The sequence below is a fragment of the Lissotriton vulgaris genome, unplaced genomic scaffold, assembly GCF_964263255.1.
Source record: "Lissotriton vulgaris unplaced genomic scaffold, aLisVul1.2 SCAFFOLD_789, whole genome shotgun sequence".
NCBI classification, from domain to species: Eukaryota; Metazoa; Chordata; class Amphibia; order Caudata; family Salamandridae; genus Lissotriton; species Lissotriton vulgaris.
In genome coordinates this window covers 140,177-158,667 of record NW_028242002.1, presented here as the reverse complement: position 1 = coordinate 158,667, position 18,491 = coordinate 140,177, and the positions used below count along the sequence as shown (strand labels likewise).

General features: G+C 42.1%; 1 protein-coding gene across 1 annotated transcript in view; it reads right to left on the bottom strand.

The window, feature by feature from the left end:
• Window positions 1-18,491, bottom strand: part of LOC147669098 (laminin subunit alpha-1-like) — a 213,595-nt gene that overhangs the window by 59,831 nt on the left and 135,273 nt on the right. Inside the window, exons 18-22 of the mRNA XM_086948228.1 lie at window positions 13,445-13,595; window positions 13,149-13,273; window positions 3,981-4,134; window positions 2,625-2,769; window positions 1,836-1,977 (exon numbers count right to left, since the gene is read on the bottom strand). Of these exons, the coding sequence (XP_086804354.1) occupies window positions 1,836-1,977; window positions 2,625-2,769; window positions 3,981-4,134; window positions 13,149-13,273; window positions 13,445-13,595 (717 nt within the window). The remainder of the gene's footprint in view (window positions 1-1,835; window positions 1,978-2,624; window positions 2,770-3,980; window positions 4,135-13,148; window positions 13,274-13,444; window positions 13,596-18,491) is intronic.

The window sequence follows — 18,491 nt, the reverse complement described above, 5'->3', positions numbered from 1 at the left end:
AAACAATGCCTACCATTTAATTTAATTTAGAATGCTTCATATTTAATTTAATTCTGAGTATGTACAACTGTATACGATGACCGTAGCATGAAAATAATGGGCTGACGTCAAGTTGGCCAGTAACTGGCCTGTTAATTCGAACCCCATTATCCCCTGCCACATTACTGATACCATGGGCATTGATAATTTCAAAGGAAGTGGGTAAATACCTCTGTTAGAAGATAATGAGGAATAACGTGAGACTCTGGGTTTGCGCACGGAATCACACAATTTGTTCACCGTTTTCAGAAGAATTGTAATCAGGACATGTTGACAGCTCTCTGCAGGCAATATGGCTGGCTGAAATTAAACCTCTGGGCCTGAGGTGCACCCGCATACCTTATGCTTCCCAATGGAGCTGGTAACTCCTGTTACCGGCTCCTTAGAGCATTATGGACCGTTTGTAATGGGCTCCTGAGGGCCAAATGATAACTGCTTTACATTTATGGTATGCAAGAATGGGGATATTGCAGTGATTGTGGATTGTATCTGTGGGTGTTTGCAAGACCAGGAGCAAAGGTTCTGCTCCTATTTTAGTACTAGCGCCAGTTGGTTGAATTGTACTTGATCTGGTCTAGCACTCAGCGTTAACTTATTTTTAAATTAAAAATAAATACTAAAAGCTGCAAATTTGCTAACAACAGGCATAATAACAACATGTGTAAAAGCTATTTGTGCCTTGGTGCCATAATTGCTAATTATGATGCCAAATCTCAGTGAGTACCTACTACAATATTATTAGTTCTGAGCAGTTTTTGTACCAGGGAATTTTTCGCACTGAGGAGTCACACTAGTCTTCCAAGTGGCACAAATGATTTGCGCACTTGTTTTCGAACTAGCACCGAATAGGAAATGTGCTACTTTGATCTGAGTGATCAACTCTAAACTAATTCACTGGATATAGTATATAGCGGTAATGTCGGGAGCAAAGACCTTTTTGACTCATTTTCCCACAATTATATTGCAAAATGTTTATATCAGGAGCAAAAATGTGTTGATCGCCTAATTCAAAGTTTTTTCTCTCGGTTTATCCTTGTTTTTGCTGCATCAGATGCCCTAAGGGAGATGTTTATGCCCTGACATGGGTCTTGGGCTCCCTGTGCCCTAGAAGTTGAGCTACATCCTACTGACGAGCCCCAAGTATGGAAAAACCAGTCTGGGATTGCGTGCGGTTCCCTTCTCAGTTCGGGGTGGACTGTTTCCATAAAGGACAGGGCTTGCACTGATTTGCATGAGGCAGAAGCACACCTTTGTCTAGAGTGGCATGGTGGATGAAAATTGTGCTGCCCGAGCGATTGCCAATGGCTAAGATTAATAAAAGTACTATATATCCATCACCTTGGTTGTTTCACTTTAGCCCCAGCACCTAAATGAGACCAATACGATTTTCCTCTTTTTCAGCTCGTCTCGTACATAGCCATAAACTACACAGTAATACTTTTTCAAAACAACGGCTGTAGCAGGTTGAAAAACACAAGCTATATCATATCAGTCTGTATTCAGTCATCAGATTAAATCATTCCAGTGAACAAAAATTTTAAACTGTGAAAATAATAGCAAAACAAGAAACAAATGTGCCACACCCGGAATCATCCATTTCATTAGCTCCAACACTCTGTTTCAGACTATCTACTACCCAAAGTACAACCAACCAACATTGATGACAGAGGGGTGTCAGGCTTATGATAATTTGCAGACTAGCATGTCTAGGTCACATGTTTTTTTTCCACTGGGCGCAAATGCAATGTTTTGCTATAGTTATTCAGAGATTGCTGATTCCTCTTCAAATATATTACCTGACAGTCCTTGACCGTGGGAGTCCACCAATGTAAATTGGGTCCTTAGGAGAGCGATTAAGGTCTGCAGCATTGCCAGGTGATTCACCGCGCATGGTCTCATTCTGCCTGGAGTTAAATGCATCCATAACAACTAGGTATCCTTGGGGAGAAGAAAAGCATATCTTAGCTGCAAAGGCCATACTAAAACCGATATATGGTGAATTACAATTACCATGCGTCACCTTTTTTCACCTCTAGATCCTTAATACATTTTATAAAAACGGTATCCAGTTTACAGCAAGTTACTCTACTGCGGTATCTTAAGACACACCATCCTTTACAAACTATCTGAACATTTCTAAAGTAGAAACCTCAAGACACACCTTTACAATTCTACCCACATTTGACCCAATATTCCCAGTACAGCATGCAGAGTTTCTCACTACATGTGCCAAATTGAATTTAGGGTACTGTAACATAAAAGAGTTCCAAGAGATAAAATGTGTTTGTAAAAAAAAGTCCCAAAATGTTACAATTATTATTTTTATTAAACTGCCAGGTGGATTCCACTCCCTACTCCATGTGCCTTTTTTTTCTTTTTTGTAGCCACTGGATGCTACCCCCCAAAAATGTATATACGTCTGACTAGGCCTAGGAGTAAGTCTCACCTTATCAGATAATGCACCAATGTGCCAATCTCTTAGAACACTGACTACTACTTTAAAGAGGACTTTTAACAATTATGAAGTGATTACAAAGTATACTAAATACTTGGAATCCTTTCAATTCCATTCAGTCCAGACACACCTTTTTTCTTGTTTCGACCATAGGACAGCATATACCAAGCTCCATCGTTGTATCTTTTCTCTGTAGACATTACAAGTGGTCCAGAGCCGAGATCAATAGTCAACCTAACTCTCCCATCTACCAATTCAAATGATAAGAAATCTCTCTGCAAGAAAGAAAAGTACTTTTATGAATAAAAACAAAAGAGAAAAATATAAATTCAATTTATGTATATATAATGCAATATTGGATATAATACAAATGCAGCTTTACAAAATGGTCTCTTTTGTAGCAAGAGATCTAATTAGCACAATACTACTACAAGTTTGCAGAACTTAAACAGAGAAGTCCTGATTTTCTAACATATGTGGAATTCTATGAATCTGAAACTTAACTTACACCTTTGATTTTTGTTGATTTCGGCATAGTTGTGGATCTACAAAAAACTATGACCTTACATTGAAAATTTAAATAGAAATGGTAGATTGTTCACTCCTAATTGCATATTTACTCCATTTTTTTGCCATTAGGAGAGAGCAATATTGTTGTGAAAATATATTGGGAAGGTTTATTTTTTTTACCGTCATCCCTCCTTAGCATGGGTACTTGTAAACTTTTGACCAAGGGCCACAAAGTATGGTCTGTGGTGTGACCGAGGTCTGCACTGTGGCGGTAAGGGGCCCTGGAAGGATGAGTTATTGTATAAGGAAGTCTAAAGCAATTTAAATAAACGAGCAATAATTTATTTACCGGTTAATTACATTTAAGTGGTGCAGGACACCACAGTAGTTACTTCATTAACCTGCATATGAATCCCTGCTTGTTTATTTAACCCTTTTTTAGACTTCCTTACACAATCCCTAATCCTCCCAGGACCCCTACCGCCACAGGGTGGCACTCGGTTGCAGGACTATGCTTCACTAAATGTTTCCAACCCAGCAAGGACTTTCTTCACCAACCTTTGGAAGGTGGCAAGGACATTCCTTAACCTAAATGGCATAACAGTGAACAAGAAATGGCCATCTGGGGTCAAAAGAATGCTGTCTTTTCTTTTGCTCCAGGTGTCATGCCAATCTGCCACTACCCTGATGTCAAATTGAAAGTACTTAGAAATGTGGCTGTCCACAATCAGTCAATCAATTCAACAACTCTTGGTATAGGGTGTAGGAAGCTGTTTTTATGCGATATGCCAATATTTGGTTATATTGTGTTACTTGTCATTTAATATGCATATCTTGATGCAAGTGTAATTCATGTATGTCAACATCATGCAAACATTAATTTTAAATTCTCACACTAACAAAACTAATATAAAACTTCATGTTTGACACTAGTGCATCAAAAGGATAAATTAATTACTGGGTCAGAAATACTTACCATTCCATCGGAAGCTAAATACAGGAGAAGTCCATTCTGCGAGAGGGTGCTGAAATGCATTTCTATATATGTGGTTTCAGGTCGCAGGATCTTCTCTACTATAGAATATCCACTGCCATCAAACTGGAATGAAGTGTCTCTTTTCTCACTGGAACTACAAAATAAAGCAAGTAAATTAGAAGCCCTAGAACAAGATAAAAAACAAAAGCTGATATTTATCTTTATATTGCATAACTAATTTTCAGCACATCAATTTGATTTGAACTAACCCTCTAAAAGCAGAAGGTCAATAATCAACAAATCTGATAGATGAAGTACTTACTGAATGCTGTATTTTAATGTCACTACAATCTCAATTTGATTTCTTAACTGTGTGGATTAACATCAAATTCCAAATCCTCAACTTTCATCAAGCTGTCTAACTGGAACAGTCACTCTAGTACATTTTTCAGCTCTTGTTTCCGCCACAGACAGACCAACAAACTATCTGAATGATTCCAAAATGACCTTTGAGCACTTCGAACTCAAAGTCACTCAAAACAGGCTCTCTGGAAAGGGTAGTGGCTATGGCCTCAGCTATATTATTACCATTCATACCTCGTATGAAGTGAAAACAAATGTAATACTGTTAGCACACATTAAAATGGAAAAAGAATACAACAAGGTTTTTATACAAGAAGTGCCCATTTTTAAAGAAGGGTGTTATAAAGAATCCCAGTAATAATAAACAGGAATCTAACATGTGATAATACAATTATGGATTAAAGACTAAATGGTGGCCACAAGTAACAAAGCTGTTGTGGAGGTCCAGTTGATCATGGTCACTGCTGAATGAACAATTTCATTTTAGTTCTCCAAAAGGATAACTTGCACAAGGTTGAGCAATCTCGCTAGAGGTCAAGATCTACAATTATTAATAAAGCTCAGTAACAATCCTCTTTTCGCCATTCCCATCTGAAGGAGTTTGTGCAATTCCGAAAATCGAATCTCTTGTATCATCTTTGCATGTTGCTTTGAGTAAACGTAATGAAAATTAACAATACCTGAGAAGAGAGAGTTTTCATGCTTTCTTTTAGGTTTCAATCCTTAGTAAAATAAAAAATAATACCAAGGGATGCTCTCCAAATGCAGAATGTTATGTGAGGTACCTTAACAATATTTCCTGCAAGTAGACAGTGCAACATCACCTAAGCATCAGTGCAGCACCTCTTCAGCTCCAGTAAGCGTCACTCAACACCACTTCAGCAGCACCACCACCTAAGCAGCACCTGAGCACCACCACAACACCAGCACAGCAGCACCTCAGCATCACTCAGCCTCAGTACACCACTAACTCAGCACCAGCACAGCACAACCTCAGCACCACCTCAGCACCAGCGCACCACCTCTGCACCAATGCAGTACCACCTCACTACGAGCACACTACTACCTTAGCATCAGTGTACCACCAGAGTACCACCTCAGTATCACCTCAGCATCAGCGCAACACCACCTCATCATAAGCGCAGCACAACCTCACCATCTGCAAAGCACCATCTCAGCACCACCTCTTCATCGGTGCCCTACCACCTTTGCAGAACCAACTCAGCACCAGCGCAGCACCACCTGTGTACCAACCCAGCATTGCCTCAACATCACGTGACCTGGAAACACGGCGTTTCCCAGGGATTTTTTGCAGGTTCTTATATGAGGAGACCGCATTTGGACATGATGCTGGAATGAGACAAGGCTCGCCTGTGTGAATGATAAGACGCTGTAAGTTCGTTGCAGTTTAAACAAAGGGTTAAGGTGAAATACTGAATGCCCTTAATGGATTGGGATAGTAAAAAAAGGAGTGTGTGTGTTCCCAAGGTCTTTTGTAATGCTGGGAGATATAAATGTTAGAAACTCAAACTGGATTTACCAGTCGTAGCTGAAAACCTGAAAGCTACATGTCGTGCTGTTTGGACATAAGGTGAAAGCGGTTTTCCGCTTTGCGGGTAAATGAGGCTACTATGGTTGTCTGGCTAAATTTTGACATGACTACGTGGGTATGATGTAAAGGTGGCGAACAAACTTGAATGGGGTCATTAAGTGATCCTAACAGTTCACGTTCATTTGCATTTGCCTCTAGTCAATACTTGTTGAGGAGATTGTCCCTAATGAATATGAATATGTTTTTTCCTTGCAGAACTAAGGACAACATAAGTGTCTTTTTTATGAAACGGGGCTATTAAGGTTTTATAGCTCCTGTGTGACAAGGTGGCTAGCTGGTACGAGGGGCTTTGGCTACTACCAGGTAAATATAAAGAATATATATGCCTGGCGATAAATTTAAACAGTTTGAATGCATTGATTAGAATTCTGTACTGGCTGGATGTGCTTTTAACGAACCTCCTTTTGTTTGAACAGTCACTGGGTGTTTACAATAAGGGTCCAGATAAGGTGGACGAAGTCCTCGTTCCCTGAAGAAATTGCCACTACAATTGACAGGCAATTAAACATGTCGGCCCAACTTTACTTGGTCTGCAAACATGCAGTATGTTTTTATTTTGAATAAGCCCACGAGTTCAGAATAAAGTGGTTTACTGTGGGGCTTATCTCAATTATAATTACATGGGGTTAAATTGTCCGATTTTTACACATATGTTCACCTGTCTCACTGGTATTCTGGACACAAATTATTTTTGTTTTGTTTTTCACGAGGTAGCAACCTATGATGATAAACGTAGGCATAACTGGTGATATTTAACCAGGAAGTCCCCTTTGGTGGTGCGCATGTAAGGTGCTACCTCGTCTTCTCACATTTTTCACTCTTTCACACATTTATATACACTTGTTAAAGTATGGGGTATTTTTCTTGAACTCAGTGACTGTTGATTCGTAGGCTAGTTCTTTACTATGGCGATTATGAGTAGAGACAATACTCCCAAGAAAGTGAAGGGTTGTTGTTGAGGAAGAAAATAAACTTTCAATCCCACTCATGAAGTAATACAAATGTTGCCATTACAAATTAGGTCTAATGTTGGTGTTTAAGACTGTGAGTGGAAGGCGACCTCATTTGTTTTTTCCACCTTAAATTCCTTAGTGTATAGAACCTTCTCTTCAAATCTGATGCTCTGCCCGACACCTTTGCCCTTTCCTTCTCAGTAGCCTTTTGACGTTGAAGGTTTATTCAAGGGGAGACCACCATGGGTGCTTTACTTCTGGGGCCCATCATGTTAATTTTATCTTGAATTTCCTTTGGTTGCCAAGTGCTTTGTCGCCGAAGTAGTCGTATACCGCTTCAAGTACAAAATCTTCAACTTGGCCCCAGACTGTTTTTTGACATTACCTAGCTCTGCTTTCAAGGCCCCCCTCCTCGGGTTTACTTGTCAGCTGCTTAGTGTTGGTTTCACTGACCTCCTCTACTGCATCTGAGCCTTGTGCCTGTGCCACTTCTCAATATTGTCCTCTTTCTCACTTGACCATCTGAGGTCCCTCAGTGACGAGCCCCCTTTTTTTGTATCTACTTGATTAATGTTCTCCCCTTTTTGTTTGCTTACTCTCAGGGTCTTAGGCCTGAATTCGGAGCACGCTTCACAGGTCTTAGTGTCGTGGTCCATCAGCAGGCAGATATTGCAGACCTTGTGGTTGGTCTTCTGAGTGAATTTTCAGTGGCACTCAGGGCAGAACATAAAGGAGGTATGTTCCATTTCCATGGGCAATTCTCTCTCCCCTTCTGTGCATTTACTGTCTAAGTGGTCGAAAACTTGGGCAGTCGGCTGCCTTCACTGTTGCAATTCCATCACTTGCTCAGTGTTCTTCTGAGTTTTGGTGTTCTCACTTTCAGTTATCATCCTTTCTTCTCTTTTTATTTAACAATCCTTCAGTATACGTTGAAACTTCTCTTGGTGCCTTCAGCACTTCCGCTGGTGCTTCGAGATCCAACTGCAAAGACAAGAACCTGAGTATGGCGACCACACACAGAGGCTTCCAGAGCGCACGTCTGATATTATAGTAGGATAGATATAACATCAAATGGCTAAGACTACTCCAAAGATCTGTATCTCCAGGCAATGACCAAAAGAACTAGCCATTTTTTATATAAATTCAATCACCCGAAATACTTCAAAAAAGTGAAGCTGAAGATGTTAAAGTCAGCCGCTAAATCGTGGTATTGTATAAGATCTACTTTGGATATCCCCTATTTCAGTGACTTGGCCCCGATATGGGATTCGCCGGGTACCCCGGAGTGCCTCAGAGAAAAACTTGCACTCCTGTTAAAAACAGCAGGAATAGTAGAGTGGGGGAAACTTCTGTTTCAGAACAAAATATTGGATTGGGAGACTTTATCTCAAACAACAAATGCTTCACTATCTAAGTGTCTGGAAAAAGACCTCTTTCAGAAAGAAATCTTCTATTGGTATTGGGCCTTAATCTCAGCGGGGGAGGAGGAATTCCGGATTCCAGAGAGAATATGGGGGAATGAACTGCCGACGCTGGATATAAACAACCTATGGCAAGTATCAATGAGCAAATGCTGGTCAATTGTAACATCTGGTGCTTTAAAGAGAAATCATTTATTTACCACTCATAGAGCGTACTGGACGCCGAAAAAGTTGTCCAAATTTAAAGGGTCCACAGTGAAGAGCTGCCTGAAATGCGGACTACAAAAGGCTGACGACCTACACATGTTCCGGCAGTGCCCCCATCTCGATGGTTTCTGGAATGATGTGGGTAAGACACTAGAGGAGGTATTGGGAAGACATCTAAATGTAAGTATTGACTTAGTTATCTTTGGGGTGATGGGATCAAATGTGTTAGAAAAACGAACCAAATCTCAGGAAAATCTGGTATTCTTATTGATATTATTGGCCAGGAGAGAGGTGTGTGTGAAATGGATAAGTCCAACCCCCCCCCCCGCTTCATAGAGAATGGCTGATCTCAGTTTTAAAAATCTATAATTTGGATAAAAAAAAGAAATTACCCTCTAAGAAGTATACATTTTGGGAGATATGGGAAAAATATATGGGATAAATACAGAGAATCTTCTCTGCAAGGTCTTAGTAGAGTTAACTGGTCTTCATCTTTTCTTAAGTCCAATGATTATTTGTTAGCAAGGTAAAATCAGGCGAATGCCTGTAAGAGTAACCAAGATGGTTAGCTCAACCCCCTCAGAAAAACCTTCTCCAAAGTAAATGGAAGGGGATCCTTTTTTCTTTAAAGCTTGAGGGGTACTGCCTAGACCCAGCACCATGGCAGTGAAGGTAAAGGACAGAGAGAAAAGGGGCCCCGAAAACTCCTTACTTTTAATGTTGCACAATAAGGACTAATAAATTTTTTTTTTTTTTTTAAAAACAGACTACTCCAAAGAAAAGAGAGAAAGACTAACAACAAGATTCCGGACTTGACCACTAGATGGCGGAGTAGTGCCCAGCATGTGAATCCAGAAAAGGATTCATGCTGCAAAACCATAGTTGTCTGGCCTGTGCTGGAGTCACCAGGATAAGAGTGGGGGATGTTTGTCTCAGCTTCATGAAAACAAATAGTTTCTTACCTGTCGGTGTAGTTTTGCAGCTTGAAGACTTTCTGAATTCACTATGCTGTGCATTATTCAGCGGTCTAGTGGTTGGGTCCGGAATCGTAGTATTTATTTTATTTTTTTCATAGTCCAGGTGGGCGTCGACGTCCCACCATTTGGTGTCCTTCCTGTGACGTCGGCATGCTTCCCCCGGAAGCTCCCACCTTTGGGAGCCATCTTCGGATTCTTTTTTTTCTTGTTTTTGTGCCATCTTTGTTTATCCTTTTCCATTCCTCTCAAGTCCTTTTCCCATTTAAAGGAACTATAATTTTGTCTCTTAAAGATTCTAAATCTATATTTCTTTTTTTGTCTTTTTCCTCCGGTCTCATCTTCAGGCCGAGGTGGGTGGGTTCGCTAGTGAATCCAGAAAGTCTTCAAGCTGCAAAACTACACCGACAGGTAAGAAACTATTCGTTTTGCAGAGTGAATCTTTCTGGATTCACTATGCTGTGCATAGACTTTGTAGCGGTTTGCTAGGTTTGCGGCGGCTGGGTGGAATATGAACGTTGGTTGTTGAATATATGTTGAAGCACCCTTTGTCCTACTTGTTCTTCCTTGTTTGTTCATCTGTATATCCACGCAGTAGTGCTTAGTGAACGTGTGCACTGAAGCACATCTTGCTGCCAGGCAGATGTCTTGGATGTGTGTGTTTGCCAGGAAGGCTATTGTTGCTTAGTTTTTCCTGGTAGAGTGGGCTTGTGCCCCTCCTAGTAGCTCTTGGCCTGCCTGCTTGTGGCAGAATTGGATAGTTTGTGCGATCCATCTTGCGATGGTGCCTTTTGTAAATGGTCTTCCCAGGAAACTGCTTGCGAAGGACACAAAGAACTGCTTTGTTTTCCTGTGATCTTTCGTTCTTTCAATGTAATGCATTACTGCCTTTCTGGGCTACGAAAAAAAAAATAAGTAAATATACTACGATTCCGGAGCCAACCACTAGACGGCAGAATAATGCACAGCATAGTGAATCCAGAAAGATTCACGCTGCAAAAAATACGGGATCAGTCGAACAGGAGGAAAAGCATAGGCAAAGATTCCAGACAAATTCATCTAAAAAGTATTGTCCATAGATTAGGGGGGGTTGAAATCTGGTGGCAACGTTTGGGCATTTTGTATTTTCATATGTGGCAAAACATTCGATATCTGGGGTGCCCCAGCTGTGAAGCTAAAGATGTACGATCTGTGGGTGGAATTCCCATTGGTGGACTAGTTGCTGCATTCTACTGAGTAAATCTGCAAAGCTTTGTCCACTCCCCGGAAGATACTCTGCCAGAAGATGAACTCTGTGATGGATAGCCCAGTTCCAGATTTGCTGACAGTTGCTGGAAGCGTGTGCCTCCTTGTTTTTGGAGATAGAACATGGCGGTCATGTTGTTGCACACACAAGGACTACCTTCCCTCCAGTCTGTTGACGAAAGGCTTTGGGAGCTAGATGAATGGCTATCAGTTCCAAGTGGTTGATGTGGAGACCCTGTTGGTGAGGTGGCCACAGACCCTGGACTGTCACGTTGTTGAGTGTGCTCCTCAGCCGACTAGAGATCCGTCTGTGGTGATGTCACTTGGGGAAATGGGTTTGCAAATGGAGCCGACTAGAGATGCGTCTGTAGTGATGTCACTTGGGGAATGGGTCTGCAAATGGCTTGACCTGCAACAGATTATTGCTGTTCCACCGCTGCAGAGGGCAATGGGTACAGGCCTTTACCAACACTAGATCCTCTAACTGACCCTCCGCTTGTGTCCACTGGCTTAAGAGGCTCTCCTGAATCGGGCACAAATGAAGTCTGGAATGGGTCACTATGACAATGAATGAGGCCATCACTCCTAGAAGACACATTACTGTGTAAAATGCAAGTAGATGGGGTATCTGAAAAATACACAGAAGCTGTTGGAATGCTTGCAACCTCTGAGGACTAGAAAAGCTTTGTCTATGATTGAGTTGAGGACTGACCTTAGGAAACGTTAAACTGTCCCATAATAGGCGGTGCGTTCGGCCTCCACCATGACTCAGCCCTTCCCCGAACATGACAAAATTAAGTTGCATATAGGTGCCACCTGAGTGGTCTGCCTTCATTTATCTCCAATTTTTTTTCCCTGCTCTCAGATATGGAGTGGGGCTGACAAGATTTAATTTATACAGGCAGTATGACAAAAACTAACTTGAGTTCTTGCTCTCTCATGGCCTTAGGATGCATGAGGGAGCTTTAGTTACAGGATATGGAGGCTTATTTGATACTGAGGCACCACAGGGGGACTTTGTGTGGCTCCTTGGCCAACATGCTTACACACGTACTTATAATGGAGGTTTGTAGAGTATCAGGCCCTTTATATATGGATGGATGAGGTGTGGTGAGTATGCCTCAGACTTCGGGGTAAAGGTGTAAGTTGTGACCATGAATGGCCCATTCATCAGAAGAGAAGTAAAGGCATCATTGATGTCGAAAGATATCAATAATATACACTATACTTAGCACTACTAAAAAACCTAGGAAGAAGTATAAATACTTTATCCACAGTACCTGAATGAAGTAGATAAGGCAACATGCAACTCCATACTTTATCATGGTAGTTTGAAAGTGCAGTCCTATGTATAGTTCCACACAAAGAGTACACTTTTATTCAGATCATTAGGGAATCATGGCTGTGGTGCTTTTTTCCTAGCAGCGAACAGTAAAGAAGAAGAACTTGAAAGGATGCACTATGGTTGCTGGTTGAAGAGGAATCCTTGGCCCATGATAAGGACTACCATCAAGGGGTTATGTCCAAGGATGGTAGTATGGGTAGTCTGATAACCACATAATGTCTCTTCACAGAGACCGTTTGTAGTTTGCTGAAGTGCTGGTAGTGCACATTTTCAAACACCATTGTAAGGGCCTGTTTGGCATTTCACATTGATGATGCAAAGTGCATTACCACCTAACACTCTAACTGCCAAGGGTCTTAACCAGGTGTTGAAACAAAGTGCTGTTTCCCATCTGCACTGGTATCTGGTGGGCCACTGCTTCACATGTTTAATGATTTTCCCATCCATCATCCATGTGTGGATTTATCAGTGCTGTGTGTGGTGTAGTGAGACAGGATTGGGACAAAGTGTGCAAGAAGCAGCGGATGACAGTTGCCTCAAACTTTATGACATCACTACATTGTTACCCAGGATGGCGAAACTGTGGAGGGTCCTTGATAACATGGAAAAGCATGCCTGTTTCCTAACGAAACATGGATATGTGACATTCCATGGAATGGAAAGGACATGTTGTGTGATAGAAGACGTAAGTGACCTGGTACCTCTGAATGCAGAAACCATGTGAGCAAGCAATAATGTCGGGTTCAGTGTATGAAGATTAAACTGGAAGGGGGAAATGGAGGAACCTCAGAATGTTATGCTTCCTCTCTGATGACTCTATAAAGATATCTAATAATAGGCAATCATCTACAGTACTATATGTTTTTGTTGTTTCCTTTGTAGAATATCAGCCTAATTAGTAGTCTGATTATCCTGTGTGTTATTTCTCATCCAGCATGTTACATATTATGCAACAATAGACAAACTCAAAGTTCCCATCTCAAAACACAGGCTTCTGACAATGTTTCATAACAAGTATTATACAAAATAAAATAGTGGTTACTATTACCTTTCATGGCACCCGCTACATTTGCCTTCTCTTTCAATGTAATTCCAGAGACCAATGGACTTGCCATTCAGTGACACGTCTTCCACACAACCCTTAAAATGGGTTACCTTAACTGCTGGAGATTTCTATCAAGAAAATTATAACAGCATGAACAAAAAAAGTTCAAAGATACATATCTAAAGGTTTGAGTAAAAAGGTTTCCAACTGATAAAGTTATCTTGTATTTTATTTTTTATATTGTTTACATTCACACAATAAAGGGTAATATATGGCATATAAGCCCTCTTAAGGCTTACCTTAATTTGCCCTCCTAAACCACCTACAAACAATAATGTTGATTTGTCCACATCCAGTATGGATGATGTTCCTGTGGAGGTTGCAGTTTTTGTTACTGGTTTATTAGCAGATTTAATTTCCTTCACACTCAGTGTGCCTGTCTTTCCAAACCTGCAATCACAATGAGAAACAATGAGAAAATGTAAGCATATATGTCTTTCTGTGAGTTATGAAAGTATTGTGCTGTAGTGATAACTGATAGTAACTTCTGCAGAGACAGAATACCACTCTAGAATGAAGTGAGTGCATATTTTCAAGATTGAATTTTTTTGGGATCGAGCAGCAAGGAGACACAGATGGACACAGATGGTTTGCTAGGAGGGGCATTGACCAAGGCCCCACCATCATGGGCTGAGGACCATCCATCCTACTTAGAGATACCCACCTTCCCAGTAGGACTTAATGTCCTGTGAAGGGAACAGCATCAGCCCCCTCACAGACGTGCAGATATGTAGGCGTCATCTTGAAAGTGCCTGCTCTTCAGTAAACTTTTTTGTTTAGAGAAATCATTCTCGCAAAGCAGGAGTTTCTTTTCTCTAAACAAAATACAAAACTCCTTACAAGTTGGGACAAACTACATTCTCTACATCTGTGAATGTCATGCCCTTGTGTGGTGTTCAAGGACCAGAAAAACCTGTTCCGATGACCCCACCCTCAATAGGGCAGGCAACTGCACTTTGACTTGGCAAATTTTTAGGAAGACAGGTAGTCAGGCCAGATGCTTACATTTGAGGAGCCAGCAGAGGATCCACCAGTGTAAAAACACAGTCCTTCCCTTTACTCCGAAAAGAGGTGAGTGGGGACCACATCAATTTACAGTGACATTCCTGAACACAGCAAGGGGAAAACATGACAAGGTCACTGGTAAAAGCAGTGCTCAGGTTTTTTAATAGGGATAAATTGGCCCTGGAACATGACCAAGGTGACAAGGACATAAATATGGACAGTGTGACAGAGAGAAAATGGACACGAGCACTGACGTGACCCTTAACAACTAGATACTGTGTTACAGAAAAATGGGCATAGAGAATTGTGATCAGACACCAACTAATATTGACATGAGAACACATCATTCATCAAAATATCCCTCAGTGCTCAAGGCCTATGTAATGGCAGGCATTATGTTTTAATAATATGAAAGGAAATAACACAAGATATAACTTTAGATACCATTTGTGAGGAAATGGTATGTATTATAGGGTGTAGTTGTATGACCTCACTGTGCAATACACTTAACAACCCCAGTAGGTCCAGTAGGTTTCGTATAAAGAAACCTCAGCTTAACCTCGGGTAGCTGCGGCACTGAGCAGAAAGACTTACACAGAGGAACAAGTGTTAAGCCTTTAAACAGCACCAAAATATTGGAAAAAGATATCAACATAACCCTCAAGAAATCTGACACAAAAGTATAAAAATGATCACTGGAAAACCTGTTCAAGATAAACTAAGGCAATTGTCACTGTGTTTGGTTAGAAGTACTTGGTGCTTCCAACTTTGGCAGGGAACTAGTCAGAGTGACCAGCAGGGTCCTCAAGACCAGTTACCTTCACAGGTGAGGCAGTCCTTCAACAGATCCTTGTTGAAATGTATGCCTATGGCGTGGCCCTGATGCAAGGGATTATGGATGTTGAAGATGCTCAAAGGATGATGTGGATGCGACCTGGTCAACAGGGGTCTTCTTGCTGGGATACCTCAGTCCATAAAGATGGGGAGGGGGTCCTGTTTGCAGGGTCGACGTCTCATGTAGTCCTCTCTGGTCTGGCTAAAGTCCAGTCACCATTGGACTATCAGTCGCCTGCTGTCACGGTCACAGGAATAATCATTTATGAGTCAATAACTCTTCTGGGTGTCCCAGTAACTGACTGACAGTGATTCCGGGTTCAGCCAACTAGGGTGCAACTGTGTGCTGAGTGCTGCGGTTCCTAGTCCTTGGTGCTGCATGGCGATGGTGGTAGTGGTTGGAAAACATTGGGTTACCAATTCGGTGACGAAGGCTTCTTCAGCTGTTGTGTCCTTGTGCTGCAAACAGGGTGCCTGTCGGCTGACCCTCGGCATCTCTTGGACTGGACTCTGGAGACAACTCCTTCTTTGAGCAGGACACAGCAGGTACAGTCCCTCTCTTCACCAGCCACCAGGTGCAGCAGGTTCAGTCTTCAGTAGTGCAGCCTCTCTTCACTGATCCTTCGGTGCCAATGGGCAGTCTTTCTTCAGCCCTTCTTCTAAGTCGTCGAGATCTGAGTACTGGGTAAAAGTGGTGCCCTATTTATCTTCAGAAAAGCCCTCAGGGTGGGATGCAGTTGGTAGCCAATGGGCTACCAGATTCCCTCCCGCCTGATTATCACTTCTTGGGAAGTGTGGCATCTGGCTATCCCAGGATACACGATTCTACCCACTCCCAAGATGGTGAGACCCCTCTCTTGGCATTCAAACCTACATATCCCAATCCCAGAGGTGTAGCTACCAAGGGGCTACACACCCCTGGAAAAAACAGTTTGACAACTGACTTCTCCTCTCTTGTCCCCAGTGTCAGCCTTACTGTCTAAATAATAGAGCAGTTTCTCTCCCAAGTGTTAACCATTTGCCCTTCAAAGGCGGCTTCTCCTTTGAAGCTCGGCTTTTGGGATAAAACCTGTGTGGCTTCCTGCAAGAGGGAGGTAACACCTCTCTCGCATTCAGACCCCTATTGTGACCTTTTCTGGGAGTCATTAGCATGTCTTCCCATGAGGGCAGAAAACTATTAGCAGGACAAGCTCTGCATACATCAGTAAATGGACACTGAAATTCATGGGAAACTAAAGTGGAAACTTTTAAATTTGCACTTTGCCCACCAGTGACATTAAATTCAATGTAACCACTAAAACAGAATTAATGCAGTCATTCTTTCGATACCGAACAGTACCAACCTTAGTAGTCCCATTCAGAGGTTAGCAGGGTTGGGGTGCCAGCCTGTATCTCTATATTTGCCAATGGACTGCTAGCCTTTGGACAGTAAACAAGTCACTTTAGTGTTTTTGCTGCTGGAACATGTAAAAGAACAGATTCCACCTTTTAACATACAGCACCCTGCCTTAGAGCTTGTTGGGCCTTCAATAGGGTGACTTAAATACATTAAAAAGGGAGGTTTGGGCTTTGTCGTTACCTTAAATGGCAAAGCCGAGTTGTTGGTTTTAAACTTCTCTTCCAATCAGCAGTGTTAGACCCGAAGCCATGTTTCACCTTTTCCTACTTGGGGTGACACACAAAGTGTTGCAGTTCCTGTGGGGACACTCTAACTTACAGGCCCTGGATACACCTGGTACCATACACTAGGGGGTTACAAGTTAGTTAGGCTATGCTAATTAGGGAAAAGACAATTAAACATACATTATTTAAGGTCCAGAGCCCTGTTTAGCGGGGCTCAGGGAAATTCAGTCATTACACCAGTGCCTGGTATTCGAAATAGTGGTAAAATGTTAGGTAAACCTGAAAAAAGTCTGCTTCCTTACAGCTAAGTTATCCAGTATGCACTTGACAAATCACAAGTTCATTGTATACAATGTATTCCAAAGACACAGCTCTGTACCACTGACTGAACTCAGTTTACAAACACTGGAGTAAATCTGAACAATTAGATTACTTAGACCACCTGAACAATGCCTGTAGGAAAGTGCCCCTTTTTTTACATGGCCACCTCCACTTTTCACCTGGTATTTGATGTGATTCTGACTGGAAGTAGACTGAGTTTCTGCTAACCAGGTCCCCAGTGCCAGATCTCTAAACAAAACCTGCACAATTGTTCCCCAGTTGGCAATACCTTTAGCCCTCTCTGTAAGTCCCTAGCAAATGGTATCCCTGGTACCTAGAACAAAGAAGGTCATTATGGGCTGCAGCACAAACTGTGCCACCCTAAGGGACCCCTAACCAATCAAATATAGACTGCCACTGCAGTCGGTGATAATTGGTGCAAACAAAAGGGACAACATGACTTGACACACATCCCTCTGCACGGCAAGGGTTGGACAATTTCCAGGCAGACAAAAGTGTGACTACAGGGGGTCTCTTCCATTTGCTCACCAGTTTTAGCACTACATTGACGAAACAAGGATATGGAGTGTTTGTTACTTAGGGGTACCCTCTCCTTGGAACAGACTGAATCCTAGGATACAGAACCGTGGTACAGAGGGTAATCATGAGTTAGGATCTGAAAAGGGTCCTGAGGAAAGCTGGTGTGACCCAACACTGTGGCAACTCACAACAGGGCAGAAACATGTCAACACTTTGGCAGTAAGGAGGCGTGGAGGAACTCTTAAACACTTCGCCAATCACCACCACCCTTCACGTTTTTAAGCCTAGCTGGTGGGTCCATGAATAAATGGTTTTGCAGAGACACCACCAAGCTTGTTTTAACCTTCACTGCACTTTTCTGATTCCAACGTTTATTTGTATATATTTTCCTGCTTGTATTGGCTACCCCTCCCTTTGGTCCACACCAGGCATTGGTCTGCACAGGGGTGTACTGAAGCAAGCCCAATGATGAAGCATGTAACAATGTTGTGAGTGAGGGCAGTATTTTTTCATAGAGCATGTGCCAACTTTTGCTTGCTATCCGGTACTCTGTGTGCGATGCCAGCAGATACTGCATACAGTAGAGGTAAGCCACCTCTATAGCTGGCCTTACAGCCCTAAGTCAGGGTGCACTATACAACATGTGTGGACGTACCTGCATGAGCTGGTATGCCCCTGTGCTGACCAGTTCAATTGCTGCCAGTACAAGTGTCCAGGGAAGCCATTTTAACAACATGTGATGGACACAGGTGAAAAGGAGATCCCCAGCTACATGCTGGCTTCACTGAAACCTGAGATGTTTGGTATCAAACATCACATATTAATAAGCCCACGCTGATTCCAGTGGTGGCTTTATTAATACATGCACCCAGAGGGCACCATAGAGGTGCCCGATGAATACCTACCAATTACTAGGGTGCTAGCTGACTGGTCTTAGCCAGCCTGCCACCACTGATGAGTTTC